Consider the following 26,480-nt stretch of genomic DNA (forward strand, 5'->3'; position numbering starts at 1 on the left):
ATCATGAGGCATAACATGTACTGGGAATATGAGTCCGAGCCCGACTCTGATTCTGATCCCGGTGATGATTTCAGCCATAACAGGCTGGTTAGGAAGATGAAGAAGGCGGGCTGGCCTGGTGACAGAGAGGGGCGGAAATGGGATCGTCCCAAATTTGAGAGACTGGTTGAACAGGGCAATGATGAGGAAGATTAGCATGCACTAGTGACATCCTCCGGTGACGGAGAACAGGATCAATCAAACAAATCACTTAAGTAAAAATCAACATGTCTTATCCATAGTAAAAGTAAAGGTAGAAATGTGACTACGAGTCCCTCCGCGGTCTTTAATGGCGTACCTAGCTTCGTATCACACTATACGTGTTCATACCGCACCAGTCCTGGAGTTTAGTCACCTATGGAAAATACGATATTGATGCGATGATACGATTAACCGCGGTCATACTCCATTTGTGATTTCAAAATACTCTTAGACATTGTTTCAAAACTCTGAGTGCGATGGGGGTTGTCGACAGGTGGCCCTGGATATTGAGATAACCGTCCTAGAGATTGAGTTACGCGTGTGAAATGCTTAGCTACTTGTGGCATTCCAGTCTACATTAAGGATGATAAGGTAAAAATAGACTCAAATGACAAAAGCTGTCATTCTCATCTAATGACTGTTGCCTGCAGCTTTACTGAAATTGCCACCAGTCAAAATTGAACAAATAACCTCCTCCAATGCCAATAAAGTTGAGATACAGGTCATGAGTGCCAACGGCATCAACCACTGGGCAGGATACAGTGATCCAAACATCCCACCCTCCAGATGATGGCACATGACAAACTCCAATAAGTGAACCAGCACTATTATCAAGACGTAGTTCGATATCGCCGCCAGCGGTCGCCGACGAAACTCGCGCCCTGAATTCGGTTGCACCATTGTCGAATGCGACACCCTTGACCTTAATGAAACCCCCATTCTCGATAAAAGAGACCTGAATGCCACCATCCCCGATCGCATCGGTCTGGATGCCTTGAGACCATGCGATCGTCTCTGCCTCCTGGCGAATGAATGGGTTCAGTGCAACGACTTGCTCTGGCCCCTCTGCGGTCATATTCATCTGAGGAATCGAACCATTTGAGGTGTAGGTGAAGCTCTCGACTGAGACTGAGCGAAGATTATTGCCACCTCCAACTAAAGCCCCGTTGTGATAGAAAAGGTAAGATTTCCCCGCAAATTCAATGACTCCTGGGTGATTCGAGTTGGCTCTACCCTGCACGGGCATAATGAGACCGCGATAAGTCCAGGGGCCGGTAGCACTGGGCCCAGTTGAGTATCGGAGATCCTCACTACAGCAGTTTGCAGCGAAAACCATATAGTACAGGCCGTTGCACTTGTAGAACCAAGGACCTTCCTCAAGTGTAGTCTTCCGATAAGGGTTTCCGATTCGCTCTCCGAAGCTCTCTACCGTGAGTTCAACCTGGATAGTATTGCCGCTGTATGAGACCATATCCTCGTTCAGTCTGACGTATGAATGGCCCGGGTTGCCCCAGTATAAGTAGGCCTGACCGTCATCATCGATGAAGACGGTTGGGTCGATCTGACCATCTTCGACAAGAGGTTTTCCGATTGCGTCTCGATAAGGGCCCGTGATCTCCTCGCTCACTGCAACGCCGATGGATCTTCCGCCGGTAACGTCATTGGTGATCGTAACGTAGTAGTAGAACAAGCCGTTTCGTTGAATGACTTGTGCAGCCCATGCGTCTCTACTAGCCCAACTGAAAGCCGAGAGTGATAGAGGAGAACCGTGGTGCTGCCAATTAACCATATCGGCTGATGAGAAAAGACGCCAATCGCGCATGTCGACAGACGGTGCTGTTACGTTCTCATCATGTCCGGTGAATAAGTACACTCTGTTGTCGAAGACAATCGGGGCAGGATCTGCCGTATAGATAGTTTGGACAATGGGGTTATCGGCTTGGGCAAATCGAGCACAACCCCAAAGAGTAGCCACAAGTAGAAAGGCCTGACGGATGTAAGAGGACATCATAATGAGGGATAGGAGTTCTTTCCAGCTTGCTTTACAGTGAGACGGATTGCGTGTAAGATCTTGACTTTAGTGAGCAGACGACCGAGGTTACTTAAGGCCTCAGGTGCCTTCAGATGTGCAAGTGGCGACGCCTAAGCAGAGTGCATGAACAGCCAATATCACGCCGACGGTAATTGTAGAGGGCTCCCATGCCGGTGGGAAAACTACTACACCCCGCCGGAATTCTCAATACCAGTTCGACGAAATGCCCCAAACGTCAAGGGCCTATAATTTGAAATCCCGGCGGGGTGCGTGAGTTCCCCACCTGAATAAAGTAGGTAGCCACCATACCAATTTTGCAGAGGAGTTATCCCATCGGTCACGAGTCGACGCCAGCACAAGGGCACGCATTTCAGGAAGAGATAATAACGAATTGTATGATAGTCTGAATATATTTACCTTGTTCTCGTAAATTGAGAAAACTGAGGCCTACTTTCTAGTTAGAGAAAAACTGGAGCCTTGGGTGTTGACGTCAACCCGCTCATATTATCAAGCACATCCAGTACCAAACATCGGCTGGATCTTCAAGTACTTGGACGTAAATGAGAGCTACCTAAAATTGTCTGCTAATTCATATCTCACATGTAAGTTTGTCTTGTGACAAACCAACATGTGAGATCCCGGCGGGGTGTACAATCCCATGGTTTAGTGACGGTTGAGATCCCGGTGGTGTGCCATTCATCTGGTCGGAAACGTAATAATTGGCAAGGTTTTGTGATTTGAATTAGTCCGAACGGTACGCCTGCTGTAATACACCTCTCCCATTCACTCGGATAGTTCTAATCTCCACACAATATCGCATATCTCATCTTGCGCCATCCTTTGGTTGTCAAGATCAGCTTCATGTGTCCGGTCTGGTTTGTAGAGATGGGCCTCTAGGGACTCAGCACTTGCTTCTCGGCGACCCGAGCCAGTCGACTTGACATGGCATTATGCATGCTACACATCATCGATTCTGACGCATACTAATTTTCTCGGGACTTCGTTGTAAGTTAACATCCATTTGACTGAGCTGCGCTATCAGGTATCACGACCCAACCAGCTGCGGTGCTGGCTGGACAGCATGCTACAATGACGATGTGCTCCTTGCCAGTCACCGCTGAAAGGCCTTGGTGTGCATTCTCTCCTGACACTCAATAGCTCTGACGCACGCTGGCATACCGAGGAAGATTGTATAACCCTTGTCGAGCTGTCTCGAACAGGCAAGAAATCGGTATATCCTCCGTACACCTCGAGATCCGTCTCACGACGCGACAAATCTTGTAATTGCAGAGTGCAGGTTCGTTCTAAGCCCGGTGTATTGAAAACGAGACAGTTGAAGCGAAAAGTATTGACAGCAAGCCAGGATACTAGCTATCTTGAGTGACAGCATCGATCCCCCAGCCCCGTTAGATAGTTCCAAAATAGCTAAAGAAAGGGGCTATTGTTTTCATTTTTCAATTTGATGAATGAGAAACATCCAGTCTCCAAAGATGATCGTTGGTTTATCGCCGAGCAATTGAACCCTGAGGAGGCAGCCCGAGTCGCTATCGTGTTAGTACTGTACATACAATTACATGTAATGTTGGATTACCGAAGAAATGGGAGGGGACCCAACAAAGCCGCATTGGAGCGCGAAAACGCCGCGATCGTCACCCACCATGTCCCATCAAAACTGCAGCACCACTGAGAGTTCGAACAAAAAATAAACGAAATAACATACAACACCAGGTATTCGCTGATCGTCACCGACTCAACTACTAATCCGGCCCTCATTGGCTTATCTATGGGAGAGCGGACGGGATCCCGAGTTTTCCAATGGGTATGGTCGTATGTGAAGGTATCGTGAGATTTGCGGACTTACCAGGTAAGCAAGGAGAGGACGCAAAGCTTTACTTCCCAGCTCATGCACCTCTTTTGAAAACGGCTTCCAGTCAAAATGACGCTACGACGGCAAATGACAGTTGAGAGGAAGCTGGCTCTTTGAATCATGCTACGCATTTTATTCACTACCGCTATTTCTGACTCGGTTGGCAAAGTAGGATTCGATTATCGTGGCGTTTCGACAATCACCTGCCCGAAACGGGCTATGTCAACTATCTCAATCATTCTGGACTTGAGAGCCTGGGATGCTAGCCATGAACTCGGAGTTGTTCTTCCCAGCCCATTGCCCCGATCGCCTTGTGTCGTTGATCGCTACCATCGGGGATTTCGTGACGGACAGTGGAACACGCCTGGCACTGATGACAGGAGATTTGACCCCACCCAAGGCTGGATTGTGCCTCCGTGCGCTTTGGCTGCTGAAGGTCTTCTGGCGGTCATCGGAGGCGCTCCACCACGAGGAAGCTGTGAGCCAGCCGGGCAACTTGACCACTACCCCGGACCTACATGTATTATCACCCGACTCGAAGGAAATGCGCAGGATATCATGATCAGGGTGACTATACTCTGGGAGAAATTCAAGAAACTCGACAGATGAGGTCACTGCCTTCTCTGTGTCCACATCGACAAAATTTGGTTGCGATTTGACAACAGTTGGCATCGTAGGAGATTTCCAAGTGTGAGAAGAGGACCTAATGACAAAAGCGTAATTCTATGTAAAATAAAGCGAGAAGTAGTTTGATTAAGTTTTCTTCCCTACGGAGAACTTGTGAGGTTGCCTCGAAGAGGCATCTGTGAACCAATGAGAGTGTAACCTCAACTGCACCCTTGTCTCCAACACTCCCGTCCTTGATTGCGAACTGTCAGTTGCGCCATTTCTGTTGACCGAGGGCGAAAACAACTCATTGATATGGTCGGTTAAGGAAAGTTGATAAAAACTTTGATCTCATCATGGACGTTGAACCGGGCGTAGTAGGCCGGCACATCCTCTATCGAGATACTCGCCGAAGCGATGAAGTGAGGACTTGCTTTGCCGCTGCTAATAAGCTCCACAAGCATCGGCGCGTACACCTTGGGATCGACGGGGCCGGCTTGGAACTTCAAGCGTTTGCCAAAGAAGTCGGACAGAGGGAATTCGGCGATGGGAGAAAATGTGGATCCTAGAGGAGAGCCGGCTGAGTCTGTTTGCGCCATGTACACACCAACTTGACCAATGCCACCGCCGACATGGGTAAGATTGACCATTTGATCCAGGATGATGTTAGGCTGGTGCTCTAGGGTCGAGTTGAGAGCCTCGATGCCAACGCAGTCGACGGAGCGCATAACTCCGTTCGGTTCGGAAGCCATAATTTGGGCGACCGGGTCGCTGGCGGCAAAGTTGATGGGAATTGCTCCGATGGAGGCGGCGCGGTCGAGTCTGGCTTGGACGTGGTCTATTACGTAGACCCTTGAGGCGCCTCGGAGAGTAGCTGAGTAGGCGGCCATGAGCCCAACCGGGCCGGCGCCGAAGACTGCTACCGTATCGCCTGTTTCGAAGCCCGAAAAGTCGAGACTAGCCCAGCCTGTAGCGAAAATGTCGGAGATTGTCAGGTAATCTTGCTCAATGGTGGTGTTGGTTGTCTCCCGCGTAAGCGGGATGGGAATCAAATTAGAGTCGGCGAATCGGACTCTTGCGTACTCAGCTGAATCATGCTGCATGTTAGCCTCGGAAAGCATAGTGGTAATGAATTAAGAATTCTCATCGATGAAAGCCTTATGGACTGGTCTTGAGGAAAGGAATGATGGCTTACACTGGAGACCATCCGTAACGACAGCTCCGTTGCCGTAGAAATCCAAACCGGCGGGCTCCATCTCGAGTCGACCATGGTTCACAGTGTCAGGGATGATGACGTAGTCACCTACTTCCAGCCCGGCGACTGCGCTCCCAAGCTCGGAGATGTAGCCAATAGCCTCGTGTCCCATGTTCCACGGAGGAGCACCTCCCTGGTAGCCGCGGTATACGTGTAGGTCAGAACCACATAGAGCGGAAGTCGTGATGCGGACTACGGCGTCGGTCTGGCTGATGATGGTGGGCATGGGAATATTTTCCACGGTCATCTCACCGGGTACACCGCGGTACATGACGCCGCGCATGAAAGCGCCCACAGTGTTGTTCAGAGCCATGACGAGGAATGAGAACTGTGACTGCTTGAGGTGAATGAGGAAGTAAGCTCTCCTTCATTCCGTTCGGGGGTGCCATCTTTATATGTTGAGTAGCTTGGCTCTTGAATTTCTTACTTGCTCCATTCCCTCAATACAAGGCTCTTCTAGCCAAACTGGAAGGAATTTCGCAGCGTCTTAGCAATCGAGGCGGTGTCCTTGTCCGCGATCTCGGCCACTGCTCCGGTATACGTCAGATTTGGCATGAAGATCAGCACAAAGTCACGGGCCGACTCAGGTGCTTTACCTTCCTTAGTGCATGTAGATGGCCTAGCTGCATAAGAGAATCCGCTTTCTAACACACCCCAGGCTCGACCCGGGCCATGGGACCAAACCAGCGTCAGCCGGTTAGTTCTCTTAAGTCCGGCCAATCGCTTGACGTTCGCCAAGTACCTTGCTACTGGCTACTGGAGTACTGTAACCGCAAGGTGACTAGGATTGAAGCCTCATCTTTTGTGGTCGATATCCCTTTGAGGAATTTTCTGAACCCGTTGAGTCACATTGACAAGTCGTCATCGGTGCAATTTTCTCTATCCTTTATAGTTGCCACGTTTTCTCTGACGTAACAGTCGATAGATACAAAATCAGGGCAGGATGGTTTGACCCAGGAACTCTCTCATTCTATGAGACGAAGAACTCATGCCCTTCCAGAATTGGACTGTACACCTACAGGACACTTCTCATGTACGTGAGAAGATACGCCAGGATGCACAGAGTTGGAAGGATGGCCTCTTTAGGAATGATATCGATCTTATGGTAATAGAACAAAAATGAAAGGTAGATTAAGACTGAATTGCCTGTTCCCACTTATCTTGGAAAAAAGTCACACCGCCAAGTCTGGCAGATAATTAGGAATGGATATACGAATTCATAGTGTAACATGTTTTCTTTATCTCTACGTATGCGACAGCTCAGGTGTCATGGGTCACAACTTGAGTGACTGATAAAAGTTACATGTAACCTCATTCGGATGAAATTGCTTTGGGAGCTTCAACCCAGTCAAACTTCCCCATCAAGTTCGTCAGCCACACATCCCCGGGATGGTAAGCTCCCCTAGAAGCGCCTCCGAAAAGCGAGGTACCGCTCAGGAAAGTATGAGGGAATCCAGGATCAAACTCGTGCGAACCCTCAATCTCGCGGATATCCTCCTCAGTGAGAGCGAGACCAAGTCCCTTGATGTTGCTCTCGATGTGGCCTAGCTTCCGTCCACCCACAATAGGGAAGACGAACGGGGCTTTGTGCATGATATAGGCGACTGCAACGTCGGGAAGCGACGCGCCCTTGGCGTTGGCGACCTTCTCTAAAGCCTTGGAAACCTTCTTGTCGTGTTCCGAGGCTTTGTTCTGCCTGCCCGGATTGTGCTTCTCGCGCTCCTTGAAGCCTTCCTCCGTCTGGAAGCGGCCGGCGTTGAGAACGCCCCAAGGGCAAAGACCCATGCCTTCATCCAGACACATGGGGATAATCTCCCGCTCAAAGTCGCGCAGGGACGCGTTCCAGTTGCCTTGGTAGACGACGAACTGGCGAAGCCCTGAGAGACGGGCGTACTGGTTTGCTTTGGCTACCACCCAGGCCGGGGTGTCCGAAATACCCAAGTAGTGGACTTGGCCAGAGACGACCAAATCATTGAGGGAGTGCATGACCTCGGGAATGGAGGCAGAATAATCCCACCAGTGAAGGTACAGAATGTCTATGTAGGTCGTTTGGAGGGCCTTCAAAGATCGTGCAACGGAGTGCTTCAATGACTTTGTGCTGTTGCCACCGTAATTGGATTGAAGCTTTGACTTGTCATGGAGCTGGTAGGCACTACTGTACTTGGTGGCGAGCACAATATCGTCGCGATTACCTCGCGATGCGAGCCATTCGCCGACCCACTCCTCGGACTGGCCGGCCTGGTAGTTGTTTGCGGTATCGATGAAGTTGCCGCCCTGGGAGTAGTAGTGATCCATGATTTCGAAAGCGGTCTCCTTGGTACATTCGCCCATGGTGGCTTTCTGCTTCTCGCCGAAATTCATGGCGCCAAGAGCAAGTGGGGACACGCGGACAGCCGCCGTCGGGGAAAGCTGGCGATGCCGAGCCAGGTAGGTGTCTAGGGGTTGTTGAAGTTGAGGGGCCATATTGGATGATTCTGAGTGTTCAGAAAGCACACTATTTGATGGGTTTGGTTCTAAGGTAACAAGTTGGCGCTGTTGAAATGAATGATTTGAGTTCAAGAGGGAATCACATTCATTGTGGAAGAGCCGTCAGCAGTACTTGTAAGATTCGCTTTCATGACAGAGCACACTCTCTTGCCATAACAATGTTGAGCGGACTTTTCGTCTTAAAACCTAGCGCGCTGCTCCAAAGGCGGCATTTGGCAACGTGGTAACTAGGTCCATCAATTGACAGCGTTCGGAATTAAGCTGGAGAAGTACTGACACTAGGAGCGTACAACTGACCTCTCGCTGATAACGGTTTCAAAGGGCGACTAATGTGGCAACATGCTAATGCTGTGACTGCGTTATTGCGGGTTTGGGGCACGGAGATGGCAAGTCAGTTGGCTCTCAAGACATGAACCGATTCCGAGCTGCAGATGGAGACTGCTTCACCTTGGTGTAGCGAGGTGGACGGTACTCCATTTCTGGTAGTGGACGTCAGTCTTGTTGGCAATTTTCCCTTGTAAACCGAAGCAAAGAGTCATGATGAGCAAGAAACGACGTCAGCAAGAAAGTCTGAACAGACTCGGAATTAAGAATGATGCTGTGATTTGGCGGCTGTCTAGTCGGGAAATGGGACATGCTTCTTTGACGTTGATGGTTTACCTCAGCTTCGGAGCGAAGGTCCACTTGATCTATGCACGCTACTGCAGCCGGCTGACGCGGTACGTACCGTTTTTGATCCAGACTACCCCAACTTCTCGTCCTGCAACCTGCTGACGCGGATGATTCAGCAATTGTAGAGCCCTTGAATTCCTTATGACATTGGAGCGTCTCCGAAATCGACTCTTAAGGTAAGCGTTACGGAGGAGAAAGTTAGCTAAAGAAGGGTTTCAATCCGGTTTTCATCTCGAAGGAGAGTTCAGTGGAATTATTGATGTCAGTTTCAAATCTCGTTGGTATTCACACCGTAACCCTCGATACAACGGTGATGCTCACTTTGCTGACCCCAGACGTAGGAAGGCTTTTAGAAACAAATCTTTGCAATATAGTGACCTAATGGTCTTCCTTTAGTCTAAGCACACATTTTGCAGACAATTACGAGGGGTGAATGAAGGCATAATGTTGAGTAAGATCTCATTTGCTTGCTCGCTGGCTAAGAAACTACAACCTTCAGAACAACTACTGTTTGGTCAACATTCGAATTTCGCATTTATTCGAAGGGCAGTAAGTCAACTTATTCTTTGTTTAGCTTAGCCAGGAGAAAGTTCTTAGCGCCACCCACAAACAAGGGTTAGAGGTCTTATCTCAAGTTTCTTGAATTAATGACCGTCTGTGGGGCAAAGGTGGCTCATGTTGTTTTAGCACCAACCTTCGACTTATGATTGCCAATGACCACGGCTGAAAAATGTCTGAAGCTGCACATCTGTAGGCGAAATACGCATTAAGAAGTTCTCGTTGTGTAAATATGTTTCTATAGCGAATTCATTATGTCCACGCCTCGCGAAGAAATTATATCCATGCCTCCAGTATGTTCTATTGATTCAAGTCCGATTTCTAATGACTTGTTTGATGAATTCCCTTTCAAGAGTATGAAATGTATAGGCCATTATCGGCGTCATCCTGCATGAACACACGACCATCTTGCCCATTATCGAGATTGACCGCAAGCTCTACGACGATTCTTTCCTCACACTTCACACTCGGGCCGCCGTGTGTGGCCGGGGCGGAAAAGTCAGGCTGATCCCAGAATGTGAAATCCATGCCCGCCGAAAACTTGCTGCCTTCTTGAAATGGCGCAATGGTCGTCGGGTTGATCAGCACGTCGCTTTCCTTGGTCCATGTTGGGAAACCATCGGACTTGAGCTGGCGCGAAGAGACGAGGCCGTTGCCGTCGACGCGGAAGACGCGGGTCTCAATTGGCCCCTGGCGCCAGCCGAGTGAGCAAGTTGTAGCCGAGGGCGGAATACCGGTGAAAATGACAACCTGGCGGGTGATGTTGGTGTGCAAGTCAAGATGCGGGACGTTGTCTGTGGGGTGGTTCGGTTGCGTGGCGGATTGATAGACGTTGAAGTGTTGAGGATGAGCTATCATGTTCGGCGCCACGGCTTGAGAGCACTCGCGAGTAGCGTGGGGCAGGGACGCCGCAAGGGAAATGATGCTGCCCAGGGCGAGGAGGAGCTTGGAAGACATTTTATCGCGGTTGAGAAATGCCTGGAGAATACCTAGTATGTATTAGGCAGGTTGGAGCAAGTTGTGATGCGACGGAACTCTGAAATTAGAGAAGCTTGTTTGGATGTAGGCTGTTGAGATAGTGGTCATGATAAATAATCTGGATAAGAGCCATGTCTTTATATTTACATTCCGTCACTAAGAAAATGGCCTAGCGCCTCACGATAGCCTCATGGTCGCGGTGCACAGCGGGGCTGGAGCTGGAGCTAAGGTAGGCAGGCTTCCGTTGGAAGAGTGTCACGACGGGCCCAAGATCGGGGCCCGGGCTTAGCCCATAGCACGGCTTCCGGCAGGGCTCGAACAAGCCTCGATCCAGACCTTAGCAAGTCCGCCAAGTGGTCCGCAGCAATGACCGCAAGACCGGAATGTCATCCGGATAAGCATAAACATAGGCTTCCATCAATGTTTCCCAACTTCGCCTCACAGAAGCTCCGGATGAACCATAGCGGGATCCGATGAACTCTAGCTGAGATCGGTGATACACATGTTGGAAATGAAGCTAGGTGAAAGTGCGAGGCTCAGCGCAAGACGGAGCACAGCATACAAGTTGGAGAAGGATTGGCGTCTAAGATTAGTCGTCAGCATTGGCGTGTGAAGGATTCGGTGGATGGCTTGATGAGCGGCTGAGGCTTAGCACACAAGCTTGGCAGAGCAGATGCACACTCGTCTCGATTCTGATTGAATTGAATCAAGTCTTAGATTACATGCATAATAAATCACGTAAGACTGATATGATATTAGCGCTTCTTTTTTTCACATTACCTTCTTGCTTTTTTGAGAAGAACGACTTTCTGCTTAACTTGAATGCTCAAGTTGTGGCATTTGTAATTGAGTAAAAGGTGTAGAAGGAGATGTAAAAATTGGCGGCATCTTTTGACTTAGTCATCACACGCTAGGTAATGGGAGAGGTAGCTACTATCAGTCAAGCAGCAATTTCTCACCGATCATTAATCGGAATCATGCATTTACAGTTATAATACGTTTGTCTGATGTTGTTGATGCGCTATTTCAAATTGCGACAAAGCATCACTGTTTTCTACCGATACTTTGCTGGCATTCTCTCATCCCCGATCTCAAGTCAGGAACAGAGGCAAAACCAACACCCCTGTTCTACCCCGCTTCTCACGATATCATCACACAATGTCGCAAACAGCTCAGCTTCTACTGAACAGCCCTACCCTCATTGAATGCGCATTCTGCCGCGGCCTTGGGTTGGATAAGTTTAGTCGAGATCGTGGCTCAAACTTGTCGAATCTTGTTATAGTTGACTTGCGTCAAGTGCGCAGCCGTTCCAGTCATGGGTGCGTTGGATGCTCCATCATTGAGAGGGCCTTGACACACTTATCTCCCGAATGGAGAAACTTTACAACTGGCTCCAAGTGTGAAAAATGTCGGCCGGAAGCTTTTAGACTGTGTAGGACAGGCGACTGTACCAAGTCAGCGTTTGCTCTCCTTCCATTGGTGGAAACGATAGAGCTGTGCTACCCATTTCACATACTCGATGATCTAGCCGCCGGGCCTGAGAAGAACCTTGAGCTGTTCATCAAAGAAGGCAATGATCCCGAATGCTGGAGAGAAGAGGTATTGCGGCTAACAAGTACCATCTAGGGCGGCCACTCGATGTGGAAGAAACCATTCTCCTAACTAGAGGGCGGAGTTCAGAACAGGGCTGGCAGGTGAGGCTGCAACAAGCAAACGCATGGATTTATCATTGCCTCAAGAATCATCAATGCAACGGTGGGTTAGCAGCCAAGACAATTCAAAAAGAGGATGAGAATGAAGTCGGTGGCAGAAACGAGAACTATCCAGAGAAGGGTGAAAGCTCGGGCGCGATTCTGCAAAACAAATCGTTTCTTGAGGCTCACCGCCAGATTTCAAAATTACCTCGAAGAGTCCTTGATCTTCGACAATTTGGCTCAGAAAACAGGCTGCGTCTCATGGATTCTATGGCGGATTATGGTGATTATGCTTGCCTGAGCTATACGTGGGGTCGACAAAATACGGGTGTGACGACCACACAGAATCTTCATGATCGCCTAGACGACCTCCCATACGAGAGTCTTCCCCAAACATACAAGGACGCTGTAACGGTTGCTGCATTCTTGGAGATTCCTTTTTTGTGGATTGATGGCCTTTGTATTATCCAAGGCGATATCAACTCCAAGGACTGGGCCGAGCAGTCTTCACAGATGGCGGAAATCTACGGAAACGCAATTCTCGTGATTGCAGCTGCTGATTCGAATAGTGTTGAAGATGGCTTCCTCTCCACACCACACCTGCCACAAGAACTCTTCAGATTTCAGTCTTCGCAGTTGGAGAATCTGGAGATTGGGAGCGAAGAAAGTGCCTTGAGCGTATTTGCTAGAGCTATGCTGGACCACAGTTGGCTTGGCTGGTCCACATTGGCGGAACCGAAATCCCGCGGGACACTGAGCCGCAGCTGGTGTTTCCAAGAGGAAGTTCTTGCGTCTCGGCTCCTCACCTTTTTTGGAGGTGAGATGAACTTCCAATGTCTCGAAGACGAGTATCGATGCGAATGTGCATTCCCTGCCGCGCCTCTGGGTCTCGTCACCATCAAGGAGCTGTACGAACCTCGCTTGGAACTAGGCGATATGGAAACGCCAAACTGGATGTGGCAGAGTACCATCGAGCACTACACACGAAGGAAGTTGACGGTAGCCACCGATAGGCTTACTGCACTATCTGGAGTTGCCCGGATTGTGCAGTCAAGTCTCCGCACGAAGTACGCTGCCGGTCACTGGCTGGATCACGACTTCCTTTGCAGCTTGTGCTGGGCGCCTGTGAGAAATAGGGAAACCGAGCGTACTTTTTCAGAGGACTACGTTGCTCCATCATGGTCTTGGGCAGCCCATAACGGACCCATCACCATGTGGATCCCTTATGGCGGTTCTGAAGAGCCGGTCACTCCGCGCTTCCTCAATAAGACCGTCGTCCGCAATGTCGACATCACTCCAGCAACAGAGGATGACACAGGCGCGGTGATTGGGGGAAACATAACTGTTAGCGGCGTCTTTCTCGACATTTCGGTACTGACGATATCAAGAGAGCAATCCGCGGGCATCATGATTCGAAACTCCGAGGAAATACCTTTTTACTTCGATCGACCGAACGAAGAAGTAAGAGACGGGGACAAGTACTTTTGTTGGGTTGTTTGCATATTGCCGAGCCCGTCTGTTAGCAAGAAGAGATCTGAGACCTACTGTTTGATGGTACTCCGCAGTATGCCTGGCGGACCTGCTCATCTTTGCGAGCGCGTAGGTTTCACCGACTTTGATCGAACAGCTTCTGACCCTTCTATGAAGTTCTTCAAGGGGTTTAGAGCTTCGATAAGGACTGCCGTGATAATTTGATGAGTTTGCATCCGAAATAGGCGTCTGCGCCAAGATTCGCATACCAAAATCACCATTTGCGTTTGTGCACTGAGATTCAATGCGTGCTTGAATTACCACTCTGGCATCTTTGCAACAGAATTTGTTAGAAAACGAGTTATTGTCAGACAGGGCCCACCAAATCTCCAGGTATCAGTACTCTTTGTACCTACTAGACATCAGACTCCGAGTTACGGGAACGGCATTGCAGTCCCATGTAGGCGGACGAGTGCACTCCCAGGATTCGACTCAGGGGAACGTTCGCTTAGGACTTGGCAGCTGAACGGGACGGAGGTGACATTTATTAATACCCGATGTTTTCATCCCATCTCAGATTCTTCGCAGGCACGGCTGACGTACAAATCGCCAATTAAGGAACACTGGCTTATGCTAGAGTTTCAGATGGTCGATTTCCCGGAATTCCCTGTGATCCCTCCCGCTTGCCCACATAACGTTGCTCTTAAGTGTCGGAGCGGTAGGCAGAAAAAAAAAGGGGGAGCTTTACCACAGCTGGGCATTCAACCAATCAGCTTCACGTGGAGGCGGATTACTGATCTTTTGAAACTCTCGGTAAAGTCTTAGGCGGTGATACCATTTACTTCAGTCGGAAAAATTTTAATATGCAGAAAATGCAAAAAAAATGGTGAAGTGTGTTGAGAATGGATAGTCAGTTTTAACTGTGGTTGTCGCATCTGGATCTTGTCATGTGATACAATCCAGATGTGCGTTTGAAATTTTCTCTCAGCCTACTCCTCCCCGTCCGGCCGTTGTAGAAAGGCTGAGGTGAGCCGTGAGAGCTTTACACACCTGCTCAGCCTCGCTGTAAGTAGAAATAGAAACTACAAAATGGCTCGTCAAGGATCATATCCCGTGGCGGAGGCGGTTCAGTAAGGGGCTCCGGGGATCACCTACTCCGTATGCCATTTTAGCCTAGATCACCCCGCCTGGAGCGGAGGAAGCAAGGAAGCTTTTGCCCAGACCGTCCCACCGGATCCTGCCGCCGCGTATGCTGTGGTGTACCGTACGCGTGGTTCATTCTTCCAGCCGATCCTGATAATCTGAGCTTTCGACCGTTGAGCACATGGGGGTCGTGAGATCTCCTATGTTGGAAAGCGACAATAGCCTGCATTGGAAAAAATAATTGTGACAGAAAATTTGGGCTTTTCCGACGTCACATCGTTGTTGATCAAATTTTCAACGGATCTTGCCTGCCAATGAGATGGTAATCCAGCATCTAAGTCCACAGAACACTACGAGAAACTTCCTGAACAATGCAATGCATATTCATTGGAGCAGCTCCGCAACAGCCTTATGGGATTCCAGCCGTGAAGGGTATTATATGAACATCGGCGTAAGACGTCCGGTATGGCCGAGTCGCCGGAACGGTGGGGGCGCGGCCTCTTCCGAGGATGGAGCCGGTGGACGGGTGAACGTGACGTGACGGGCTGTCCGCAAAAAAAAGGACGAAGGGGAAAGAAAAGAAAGGAAAATCCCGCTCCGCCTTACCCTACGGATGCCCGATGCCTGTGCGTTTTTTCAGGGTTCGATTCGGCTCGTGCGTGTTCATCCCACATTCCGAAACGAATTGTGTTGGTTGACGTAGGTGCCATCTAGGATGGACCTCATTCTAGAACAGACGAAAAAGGCACTGCCGTTGACGATTACAAGGCCAATGCCTGTTTCTTCTTCCAGACACCCACCAACCGCGCGGTTGCATAAGAAAGTTGCGATGATAGATGAGCAACTACGTACACCGGTGGAGTCTCAGCCTCAGTGGCCTGAGCCGCGATATGTGATGATGGGTATGGATGATGGTGGTTTTGTTGGTCAAGAAGCTTTTTTTTACCAGGTTTTGTGGCGGGGAGATCACGTTTTGCCACGGATCTCCCGGACAGAGACTCATCAAAGTTGGCTCACTTTCCTCTAGATAAATAAGGAACTTGAATCCCGTCAGAGAACTTCTGCTCATGCCCTCATCACTTCTAAATCAAAGTAAAAGTAATTACTCCTCGATCAGTCCGTCATTACTGCAAGCTTCCTGCAGCCTTTATACCATCGTTTAAAAACCACTCAAGAATATCAACAAAATGCAGCACATCGGAAGCCTCCTTTTGGCCTTTGCCACCCTCACTGCGGCAGTTCCAGGACTTGCTCCGGCCAGCGTGAGGTCTGCTAAGTCTTCTCACGTTCGCCGCGCCGACACTAGCTCTTTCCAGATCTACGCTTATGGCACTGGGATTGGTGGCCTGGCGTTGTTCACTGCTGGAGGTAAGCTATTTCCCCGACTGCCAGCTCGACGCGAAGTTTTTCTTCAAGCCCATAAGGTTCCAGTCGATACCACCTAAAGATCGACCCGACTCTTCACCTAGTGTCTCTGGAGGTGCAGGAACTTTACCACTAGCCCGGCTCGGCCTAGAACCTGACTTCCGAGACATACCGTTAGACTAACACTCATTTGCACAGGCGATGCCTACTTTGGAGACTACACTCAGTTCAACGACTCCAATGCCGCCCCAGTGATCTGTAAGTACCAGCATCCCCACTTTCCTTTTTTGGCGACTACGGGACTGACCGGACGATCGATGACAGTCACCCCTGAAGAGGATGATACTGAGACATGGCTCGGTGCTCCCAACACCACCGCTGTCACCACCGCGCCCACTTGGTCCAACCTGACCTTCACCATCCCAACCGCCGACTCTGGGGTGCACAATGTTGCTTTCCTCAACAGCAGTGCATCGACAACTGGACGCAAGACCAGCGGCTTCAGCTTCTACGGCAACTTCGTCCTGGTTGAGGCAGAGGACGGCAGCTTCGAGTCTTGGTGGTATGCTACTGCCACTGACATTGACGGCATCTACAACCTGAGATGGAACGAGACTGGCGACGACACCGATGACAAGATCATCCTGAATCTCAGAAGAACTGCTCCTTCCAACTAAGTTCTCAGCTATTTTTGGATTTTGTATGTAACTGGTCAAATTAGACGGGTGTTATCTTGCGGTCTGTGAAATTTGGCTCTGATCGCAAAGTTGATCATTACAAGGAGTGTAACAAGTTTCGGCCTAGCAGCGGCGTAGAAAGGTGGAATGTTTAAGATGGTGCAGATAGACTTCGATTGTTTTCTACAGTAAATTCATGACTCTAATTGGGAGGATCTTCAGCAATCGACATTTCGAAACCCTCGAGTGAAAACTAAACAGTGCAATGTATTTTGCAGACGAAATGAATAATCAATCCTATAAGGAGGCAATCAACTCGAGATTATGATGACCCTTTACCTTCTACCAGACCTTCTATCTACAATTCCCAAAGCAAGTGAAGACATCACTGCGGCTTCGGTCTTGTGGTCCCGGAAGTGGCTTGTTGTCGCCCCCCTCATGAGATATGCCCCACCCCCACAACCCGATGTGAGTCTTCATCACCCGCGGTCTTGCCGAATCGGTCACGACATAACCTCATAGTCTTTGCCACGCGCCTCTTTCTACCTCCGCCCTGGAGGATCTGACTATTTGGCGGCTGTGACTGACTATTGTTAAGGTTTTCGTTGTCATTTCGCAAAGGGTGACTGTGCTTTCTCGGGTGGATAGAGCCAGTAGTCAACTCGCTTTGTAGGAGGCTCCTGTGAAAGAGGGAACATCAAACATGCTACAAGAGCCAGCATGCCCGAAAACTTCGCCCGCGCCTACTCTCTAGGCCGGTGAGGTTTAACATACAAGTACGAAGACATCTATCGTGTCTACTAAAATTATCAGTAGCCCTGGTGATGCGTACTATCCCTTCAGGTACGAGATAACGTTCGAATGTTGATTTCAATCTCTCCAACTTCCCAAGTTTTTGATTTGAGAGTATGAAGAAAATAGGATCAGTATAACTACAGTTTGCTATTGCCCTAAGTAACTAAACTGACGTTGTCTCGCAGTCGACTGGATCTCAGGTACGGTCAAAGCAAACATGATATGCCAGGCGAGCTAAAGGCGCAATGTGAATATCGGCGCTTATATTTGACCTTAGAGTGAAGTTCTACTGTGTGTCAATTTGCATTTTGTTAGTGCCCATCCGCTTTACGCCTTCCCCTTTGACCACAGATAGAAAGAGCCTTAATCAGTAGAAACGCATCGATCTTAACATGAATCCTGCGTCTTTCCAGTCACAACTCGTCAGACTCTACTCCACTCTCTTCATTTCCATTTACACCTGTCGCTTTCTGTGCTGCAACCACTTGTTGAGCAATCTCGGTCCAAAATTCACATGCCTTCTTGGTGTTCTGATCGTCTGACTGATCTAGTAGGAACGCAGGCTGGCCGCTAGGCGCATACACTGTGAGCACATTCTCCAGTTCGTTCCCACTGTTACCGTCGGCGACCGGCCACGTTGGCGGATCTCCCTTGGGTACATGCGGCATCGGGAGTGTATTTGGGTCGCCGCCTGACAGAGCAAAAGACGCGAAGTAGGTCTGATATGCCTGAGCCACGTGCGTATCTACAAGAAGGGAAGCATATAGCGCGGGTAAGGGGACCTTGTTCTTCTTCAAGATGTCCGTGGCTTCCTGGAGGTTGTTGGAGAAGAGGGCCACTAAATCCGCCGCGTGGCGGGCAAACTGGCCGATCGGAAACCCGTATCGCATCATGTGTGCTATGCTTGGATATGCGGAGTACAGATCGCGGGTGTTACAAACAAAGCTGGCGTCTCGGATCACAGTGGCGATGCAGAGCCGATAGTCGCCGTTATAGGGGGATTCGGCACATGGGTATTGGGCGGTTATCTGTTGGCGTTGAGACGCGAGCTTGGCTCCTGGGAGGAAGATGTTGAGGAATGCGGTAAACGTATCGGAAGAAGTCACCCACGACGGAGTGAAGGAAGCGCTCTCATTGAGGGTATGCGAGACAATGATTGACTGGATGGATTTCCAATAATTACCTGAGGACACAGGGTTAGCGACCATATAATACCGTAAGGTAATCCCCGCAGAGCACATGATCCAAAACTCACCACTTGCAAATGAAACGGTCGGAATCGTGGTAATCCACTTCCCGTCCACAGCGGGTCCAACAGGGAAAAGACCCGTCTGTCTGACAGTGTTGAAGAGCTGCTGGTTTGCCGCTGTCAGGTTGGTGGACTTCCTCAAACAGTCAATATCAAAGGTCAAGCCACAACCAGCAAGACTAGAGAAGTTCTGATAAACCCGATCCAACTTGCCCTTCGGTTTATTATCCCACGCCCATTCAAATGCCGGGCTCTGAATGGCAAAAGTCTTGAACGTGGGATCCACAGCACCGTCTTCGCGAATAAGATGGTGAAGGATGGACCCGGCGCCTGCAGACTCGCCCCAAGCACTGACCTGAGACTCATCGCCAGAGACTTGACCAATATATTTCTGCACCCATTGGAACAAAAGAGCCTGATCGTACAGTCCCGCATTTGTCTGAGCGTTCTTTTGCATATAGTCTCCTGAAAGCCAGCCAAAAGCACCGAGGCGATAGTTGCCAGCGACAAAGATTGTCCGGTATTTGCTTGCGGTGATAATAGATCGACCAGTGTACAGAGGACCTAGCTGGTTCTTACTGCCGAAGGCGAATGCACCGCCATAGAGCCAAACAACCACCGGCATAGCCTTCACCTTAGTCGATTCAAATGCAGCCTTTGGTACGTAAAGGTCGAGAAACAAGCAGTCCTCGCCTTGCTTCGTGACTTGGTCATCTGGGGTATCAACAGGATCGTCACCGCCTGGTGCGTTATCGACATCTTTCGGGTCAATTTGAATACAGTTACGTCCATCGCTGACGGGCTGAATAGATGTATTCATCCATGTTGGGAAAGCCGGAGATCCAAATCTTGGAGGATTGGCGCCGAAGCGGACATTCTCAAACAGATAGATCTTCTCATATCATCAGTAGAAGGTTGAGCAGTGAATCGGACTTAGAAGTGTTGACATCGGTGTGGGGTACCTACATTTGTGTCATCCTTCATGGGCCGGCCTTGGTATACTCCCCATGGAAGGTTGAGTGTGGGTGGTGCTGCAGCCTCTGCATTGAGAGTTGGGAGATGGGCAAAGCCCATTAAGCTGTACACTAGCAATTTGGTAAACATGTTGAAGAGAAATGGTAGAATGAGAGGAAGCTTGTGGATAATTGGAAGGGACAGTCTCTGCAGGACCAAATGACCCCGGTCAGGTTGAGGCTTTTATGATCTCATGTTGTCATACAATGCTCTTATTGCCAAGGGTTGTTTCTGTGCTATGTATGTGATGTGATGTGGCGCTGAAAGTAATCGACTTGTGCTAATACGATGTGGTTTTCAGTGGAGAAATCTTTCCTGCCTGGCCGTGAGACTTCCTACACAGACAGGCATGTCATCAACGGAGACGGCCAAGATCGTCAAAGTTTCAGCCAGCCATTACTGTCGCTCTGCAGGCACCTTAAGTCACTTCCGAGACCATCCCTGCGCCTTTGGCAGGCGGAACGGCACGCAACTATCCTAGGGCAATTGCGACCATGCGGTCCAGGCTATGTGGGTCCCGGGGATGCGGGAAAATGAGACAAGATCTCCTCAGATATTTCAGCTCAGCCTAGAAATATCATTTCTCAGAGCAGATCCTTGATGATGTTCACACACCACCAACAATATGCCCAACTTGGGCAAGACGTGGCGTCCTGTGCGCCGGTTCTAATACAGCACTGGCATGAGCTTGAATTGTTTCCAGTGGCGGTGTGCGGTCATGCTTGATAGACATCTTGAGCGAAGCTACGACTTAATCCCGAATACGACTCTTGGCCCCCAAAGCCAATCAGGTGTCCCCGGCCGATCTCAGAACCGACGGAGTCATCACACATTTTGACCTCAGGCATATCGGCGAAGGTTAGTAGGAGCTTCACATCTGGTGTTTGATCAAGTGGGTCTAGGCCTGTCAGAGCATAATGGCACCAGTCTTCTCCTAAGCACGATATTGGCAATGAAAACTGAGAGCATTGACTTCTTGTTACAACGTTTATAAAGAAGTCCGCATGGAAGAGAGAAAGTAATAAACTACAAAAAGGTGCATAACAACTAATTGGCTTAAGTTCTTAGCAAGCACTATAAGCGCATGCACCTAGGTGCTCACCCCCGGATGATACGATGGCATTTGTTCCACCCGCGGGACCAGGTAGTCACGCACACTGCGACGCCGCATGGTAAATGACTGTAGCTAACCAAAAGCGATCCAGTCAGCCCCAACAGTGTACAGAAGACTATCGTCCCAGGTTTCCCCGTGCCAAATGAACCCATCAGGGGTGATCTTGTCCGCAAAGACCTTGACCCTCAGCTTCTTGGCACTATCCATGTCAAGCTCGCTGAGACCAATGAAGACTTTGGGCGTCTTTTCAAACGCACCATTCCCCGCGAAGGTGACCTTGCCCTTGGTCTTTGCCACCGGGGGAAACCAATCCCGCACATTTGAGGAGCTGACCTTGCCGCTCTGGACCCCTTCCTGATCTGCGGGGTGGGCCACCCACGAGGCGCTAGCGCTGTAGCAGACGGTGTCTGCCCAAGTCTCGATGACCAACTCAAAGCCTTTGTGCGTGATTGCTCTGGCAAAGCACCTAATCCGCCAGTTTGCATCCTTTCCCAGGTCAAGGCCTGTCAACCAAGTTATGATTCTGGGAGGCCGGCCCTCTGCGTAAGTGTCCCGCAGGAATTCAATCTGCGTAATATCTTGGCTTAGAGTCAAGCCGGTGGCATTATCTCGCACCTGCTTCGCCGGCACTCTCAGATCTCGGTCTTCAAGCGTGCTATAGGAGCCCACTGTGCAGACATTGTTAGCATCTTGGGTGGAACTTTGAATAATCTCAGGTTAAGTTTGTGGCCCATACCTTGGTATTGTTTCTCCTTTCCCGAGAATTCGAGCCACGTCGCGCCAGCATTCTGCATCACTGAGTCCGACCAGGTATCCATGCTTAGCATGAAGCCTTCTTTGGTGATGTTCTCGGCTCCAAGGCGTACCCGGATGTTTGCGTTGTTTGTCTCGTCGAGCTGCGTTAGGCCGAGGGCCATGCGGGGCGGTTCGAGATATGGCGGAGTGAAGTCAACTGCCTTCGAATTCAGAGCGACAACGTTATTCTCAGATTCTCGAATTCCCGGTACGATGTCAAGCTTGCCATCGTTGCGCGTACGAAAAGGGTATACCCTGTTAATGAAGCTCTTGTCGTTATCTGAAAAGTTGAGGTTCTTCGGGGCAGATTGCCTGTTCACGGTCCACTCGGGAGGGAACCAGTAGCACATGATCGAGTTGGAATCGAAGGGTGTCTTCGTTAACCTCGTCAGGTCAGGCTCCAGATTCAGAATTTGCTGCTTTGTCGTTTCTTCGTCCCATTTGTAGCGGGCAAGACAATCAGCAATGACGCGTGCCTTGTCCCATTGGATCTGGTTGGCTTGATGTTCATGAACGCAACCGATAGCGTGGCCAAACTCATGCAAGACAACGTGGCAGATCTCGCTCTCCCTAGAGTTCTCGTTGATTTCGGCGAAATGCATGGTGGGTTGATTCTGCGATAGGACGTACTTGGTCGCGTCCCTGCCAACATACGACCAAGTACCTGCGTATCCCGGCAGACGGAAACCGATCCGGATGTCCGCATCAGCTTTGTCGGCGTTGGCTATGAACTTGAAGCTGATATTGGCAAACTCTTCCCATCTCTGCGCCCAGTATTTCACGCTCTCTTGAACCTGGGAACTACCATTCAAGAAACGGACGTGAAGCTTCTTGCCAGCAGGCCAGAACTTGTCACCATTGACAGCCAGATTGGCAGGAGCGCCATCCTCGTCAACAAGATTGCCTGCAGGAATAGGTTCCGAGTCTGTCTGGAGACCATCGGTGCCACAGAGAGGAAAGAAGATCGTGCTTGCAACAGACATTGTAGAGTACTGATTGGGGTTTGCAGACACAAATTGCGGGTTGAAGTAATTTGATGGATATGGTCGAAACTGACAGGATCTTGAGCAGGGGTGGGAATCCATTTTCAATGGTTGGTCTGATGTGGGCCTTAAAAACTAAAATACAACTGCCGTTTCGTGATCATACATCTCGACCCTCAATAATGAAAACATTGCATACTCCGTAAGCGACCGCTTGCAGCCTGTCGCTGTAGACAGAGCCCTTCATCACGGCTGACTGTCATAGAAGAGGTCAGACACTACAGAGCGAATCAAACCACACGAGAAGGTCTGGGAGGGAAAGTTACACTTCTGTCACTAACTACTTCTGGCCACTCTCATGAAAGTATCAATACACGTAATGTTGGAACCCGCCAAAGGTTGTAGCCAGACTCCAAGGAGGTACTCTCCTAAGGCTATCCCAATCGAGAGATACATGTAATGACCGCGCAAGGCCTCGCTCGAGCGCCGATCAACGCGGCAGGTAGTTTCAGCCAGCCACTCCGGCTCCTCCGCTTCCAGCCGGTTCCTGCCTATCCCTGCACAGGTTTGGTCAAAGCTGACATCGTTAGACAGCCAATCGTAACTTGAAGGCTCACCTGCCTGTCTGTCGATCTATAGATCCGCAATTACCCTGAAAGCAGTGAGTACTTACACCAGAGTATAACACGACATCTATCTAATTCCAAGACAGAAGTGAAGAGACATTCTGAGGGAAAAGGTGCATGTAGTCTCCACACCGACATTTCTGTCGCCATCTTGGCTGAGATTATCTCATGATATCGAATCTTATGTCCAACCTCGGCAGAAGTCAAAGGGACGCTCATGACTCAAACCGGGTGCGTCATGGCAGGAGGCTTTGAGTGGATTCGAGCGTATATTTGCGAGCAAATTTGGCGCAGCGATCTCACGCCCACATTTTGCTTTCATCGTGCGTGCGGCTGAGTGTTGCGATGTCTGATCATAGACAAAAGCAGATAAACTCCATGAGCAACAACGTGATATCAGTCTCGATTACACACCGCCACTTCGTTAAGATCGCCCACGAGACAATAGTCGCTTAGTGGCGGGATAATGAGCAGATGCGTCTGGGACCAGCAGGATTCTCGCATCATTTGTGTGACCTATGATGATGATGTTGGCAATTTGTCATGAAGAGGAAATAGCAACAGCGACCAAGATCTGCATCTACATACCAGTCATAAACGCAAGTTTCAGCTCAGTCTCGAACGCAGTGGAGCAAGTTGACTTCAAGACTGCTTTGTGGACTGTGGCTACGGCAGAGACTGCCATTGGTGCGCGAGCTCAGGGTGTTGAGCACTGAATAGCCTCAACAGTTCTTGCTCGGCTGCTTAACGCTGAGGAGAAGACATGTGTATGGCTGGCTAGAAACGATCAGCTGGCCTATTTTGTGATGTATCGCAGAGCGGAGGGAGGTTAGGAAGTTCCGCGATGTAATTAAGACATACGAGAAAATGTTCAAGAGGGGTCGGATGAATCTCGAAGCGAAGGCTGAACTTGATATGCACAAGCATTGATCCACAATAGTACTGAAGGGAAGAGGGGTGGCCGCGGGCCAAGTTCGCACCCAAATTGATACCCTAAAGCTATTGAATAAGTGGCTATGAGGGTTTACATGAACTATCGAGATAAATATAAAACCCAGTAAGTTCCCAGGTTTCTGGAGGGGAGAATTATCACAGCATCACACGCGTTCAGACTTTCTCTTTACCTATTACTTTGTCATCCTTGGTAAATTACCACTTCCCACTTAAGGATCAACCCTACTCCCTACACCGCATTTCATCATGGCCGAGCAAAACGTTGGTGAGTGAACTTCGCCCCTCGCCGCAACTGAATTGGGCTGCATGACTCTAAACACACGTGCCTCGTATAGGCGCCGTTATTGCCCTTTCGCCCCCCGAGCAGGGTGACAATGTCTGGGAGGCGAAGCAGGTTGAAATCGTCCGCAACCTGCCACCCGGAGATGATCAGGGACGCCATTCTATTGACTGGAGCTTTGGACCTGTCAAGGTACGTCTGTCAGAGGTTTTTACTTTAGGACAACTTCATAGCATCAAGCAGAAACGATTGCAAAATTGCTCCTGCAGGTCCAAAACTAAGCCGTCCTTTGATGAATCCCAATTAACACTTCTTTCTGCAACATAGGTCACCGGTTACATCGATACGAACACATACGAAGTCGGTTTGAGCGTCTCGATTGCCGGCATTAATGTTGGCAACATCTTTGGTAACCTCAAAGACGGCGTTGGTCTCAAAATCAACCTTTTGGCTGCCAAGGGCGAGATCAGATTCTACCTCAAGAACGGAAACGAGGTCTGGATTCACCTTGACGTCAAGATTGTCTTTGACGGCCACTACGAGGGAGATTACAAGATCATCACTATCTGATAGATTTTCATGTCTGTAGGATCATCAAGCTTACCTGTACGGAGCGTAAAGCTTGATACTTCATGTTACTCATTGCAAGACCGACAAACCGATGTAGGCGTCGCAAGCGATCTTAGCAACAGTCTTTACCTTAGGTACCTTATTTGACAACAGTCAAAATTGAAAATCGGTGCTTGATTTCAATGCGGACCAGTTGGCAGTAATAAAATGAAACATTTAGTATGAATCTTGAGACTTGGCCAGAGATGATGACTTATTCCACCAATGAAACCAAGATACAACAGGACCTACGTGAAACTGAGTGTCTTACCTTATTACATGTTCTTCACATCATATCCCAAAATGATTTAAAGAGATGTCTCTGTGCAACATTGCATTTCTCGGCTATCCTCGCTATCTGAATGCTCCATAGCAAGTCCGTGACCTCATTCATACCGACATTGAACGCACAATTCCACGCCAGATTACAAATCGACTGAGTCGCAGATGATGCTCATGCGGCCTCAATAGAGATACTAGGGGGAGGCTCTAGCATTTGCCAGTGTAGCAAGAAGTGGCACCGCAGCAAACGTTCTTGTGGTTGGAGCAGGTGCAAGACCAGATCTGGCGACTGACAAGCTCATTGACAACAGCTTCGGCGCGAGCTTCAAGAGCTTCAGCGCTCTCAAAAACAGGAGCTGCCATGGCGAGAGCGGCGAAAAGGCTGATGATGGTGACGGGGAACTTCATTGCGGAATTTTGGTAAATCTGAATAGAACGGCAGCGAGCGTCAATGATCCATATCGCCATCAGGGGCTCGTTAAAATCTTGCGGTGACATCCTTACCTCGATGATAATAGATTTTGTGAATTCTATGACTTAAGCTTTTGTGACTGATTCCGAATTCGAGGCTGTTGATCATGAGAATGTGGGATAGAGGCGGATGGAGGGGAGCTCTATTTATATTCATTAAGAATGCCTACTGTCTGTGTATTTTCGCGATTAGCTTGCCAAACTTCGAGGCTGTCCACAAGGTATCAGATCGAAATATCATCTCAGAAGCAGGAAGGTGTTTCGGAACAAAATCCGTTTGGTTCCTAGCGCAGTGGCATGGAGGCACAGTAGCTACCACATGTCAACCGAACACCCTTGCAACGTTGGCGGAAATTCGGGGATAGTAACCGTAAGTAGCACGATATAGTCGTGATTAGCAGATCCAAAATCCTTGCAACGACACACTGCATAATATGACGGGTGCTTTCAAGAACTCAGAATAGGAAAGTGCAAACACGAGCT

The 26,480-nt window shown here is 49.4% G+C and overlaps 8 protein-coding genes across 8 annotated transcripts; 2 read left to right on the forward strand and 6 right to left on the reverse strand.

Moving 5' to 3' along the window:
• Positions 1 to 673: 673 nt before the first annotated feature.
• Positions 674 to 1,810, reverse strand: N0V96_008921 (uncharacterized protein; the record flags this gene model as incomplete). The annotated part of the gene is made up of 1 exon (XM_053188860.2): positions 674 to 1,810. The coding sequence occupies one exon, from the start codon at positions 1,808 to 1,810 to the stop codon at positions 674 to 676; it is 1,137 nt and encodes a 378-aa protein (XP_053053626.2).
• Positions 1,811 to 4,849: 3,039 nt separating this feature from the next.
• N0V96_008922 (uncharacterized protein) lies at positions 4,850 to 6,094 on the reverse strand (the record flags this gene model as incomplete). The annotated part of the gene is made up of 2 exons (XM_053188861.2): positions 4,850 to 5,613; positions 5,722 to 6,094. 2 exons carry the CDS (start codon positions 6,092 to 6,094, stop codon positions 4,850 to 4,852), a joined length of 1,137 nt encoding a protein of 378 aa, XP_053053627.1.
• A 998-nt stretch (positions 6,095 to 7,092) lies between these two features.
• On the reverse strand, positions 7,093 to 8,244 carry N0V96_008923 (uncharacterized protein; the record flags this gene model as incomplete). The annotated part of the gene is made up of 1 exon (XM_053188862.1): positions 7,093 to 8,244. One exon carries the CDS (start codon positions 8,242 to 8,244, stop codon positions 7,093 to 7,095), a length of 1,152 nt encoding a protein of 383 aa, XP_053053628.1.
• Positions 8,245 to 9,846: 1,602 nt separating this feature from the next.
• On the reverse strand, positions 9,847 to 10,455 carry N0V96_008924 (uncharacterized protein; the record flags this gene model as incomplete). Its single annotated transcript, XM_053188863.1, has 1 exon — positions 9,847 to 10,455. The coding sequence occupies one exon, from the start codon at positions 10,453 to 10,455 to the stop codon at positions 9,847 to 9,849; it is 609 nt and encodes a 202-aa protein (XP_053053629.1).
• Positions 10,456 to 15,970: 5,515 nt separating this feature from the next.
• Positions 15,971 to 16,825, forward strand: N0V96_008925 (uncharacterized protein; the record flags this gene model as incomplete). Its single annotated transcript, XM_053188864.1, has 3 exons — positions 15,971 to 16,151; positions 16,347 to 16,406; positions 16,473 to 16,825. The coding sequence occupies 3 exons, from the start codon at positions 15,971 to 15,973 to the stop codon at positions 16,823 to 16,825; spliced, it is 594 nt and encodes a 197-aa protein (XP_053053630.1).
• Positions 16,826 to 18,033: 1,208 nt separating this feature from the next.
• Positions 18,034 to 19,689, reverse strand: N0V96_008926 (uncharacterized protein; the record flags this gene model as incomplete). Its single annotated transcript, XM_053188865.2, has 2 exons — positions 18,034 to 18,803; positions 18,876 to 19,689. 2 exons carry the CDS (start codon positions 19,687 to 19,689, stop codon positions 18,034 to 18,036), a joined length of 1,584 nt encoding a protein of 527 aa, XP_053053631.1.
• Positions 19,690 to 21,069: 1,380 nt separating this feature from the next.
• N0V96_008927 (uncharacterized protein) lies at positions 21,070 to 22,775 on the reverse strand (the record flags this gene model as incomplete). Its single annotated transcript, XM_053188866.1, has 2 exons — positions 21,070 to 21,665; positions 21,734 to 22,775. The coding sequence occupies 2 exons, from the start codon at positions 22,773 to 22,775 to the stop codon at positions 21,070 to 21,072; spliced, it is 1,638 nt and encodes a 545-aa protein (XP_053053632.1).
• Positions 22,776 to 24,601: 1,826 nt separating this feature from the next.
• On the forward strand, positions 24,602 to 25,205 carry N0V96_008928 (uncharacterized protein; the record flags this gene model as incomplete). Its single annotated transcript, XM_053188867.1, has 3 exons — positions 24,602 to 24,620; positions 24,691 to 24,827; positions 24,963 to 25,205. The coding sequence occupies 3 exons, from the start codon at positions 24,602 to 24,604 to the stop codon at positions 25,203 to 25,205; spliced, it is 399 nt and encodes a 132-aa protein (XP_053053633.1).
• Between the last annotated feature and the right edge of the window lie 1,275 nt (positions 25,206 to 26,480).

Source organism: Colletotrichum fioriniae (assembly GCF_027942845.1).
Source record: "Colletotrichum fioriniae strain IMI 355084 chromosome Unknown scaffold_11, whole genome shotgun sequence".
Classification (NCBI taxonomy): Eukaryota; Fungi; Ascomycota; class Sordariomycetes; order Glomerellales; family Glomerellaceae; genus Colletotrichum; species Colletotrichum fioriniae.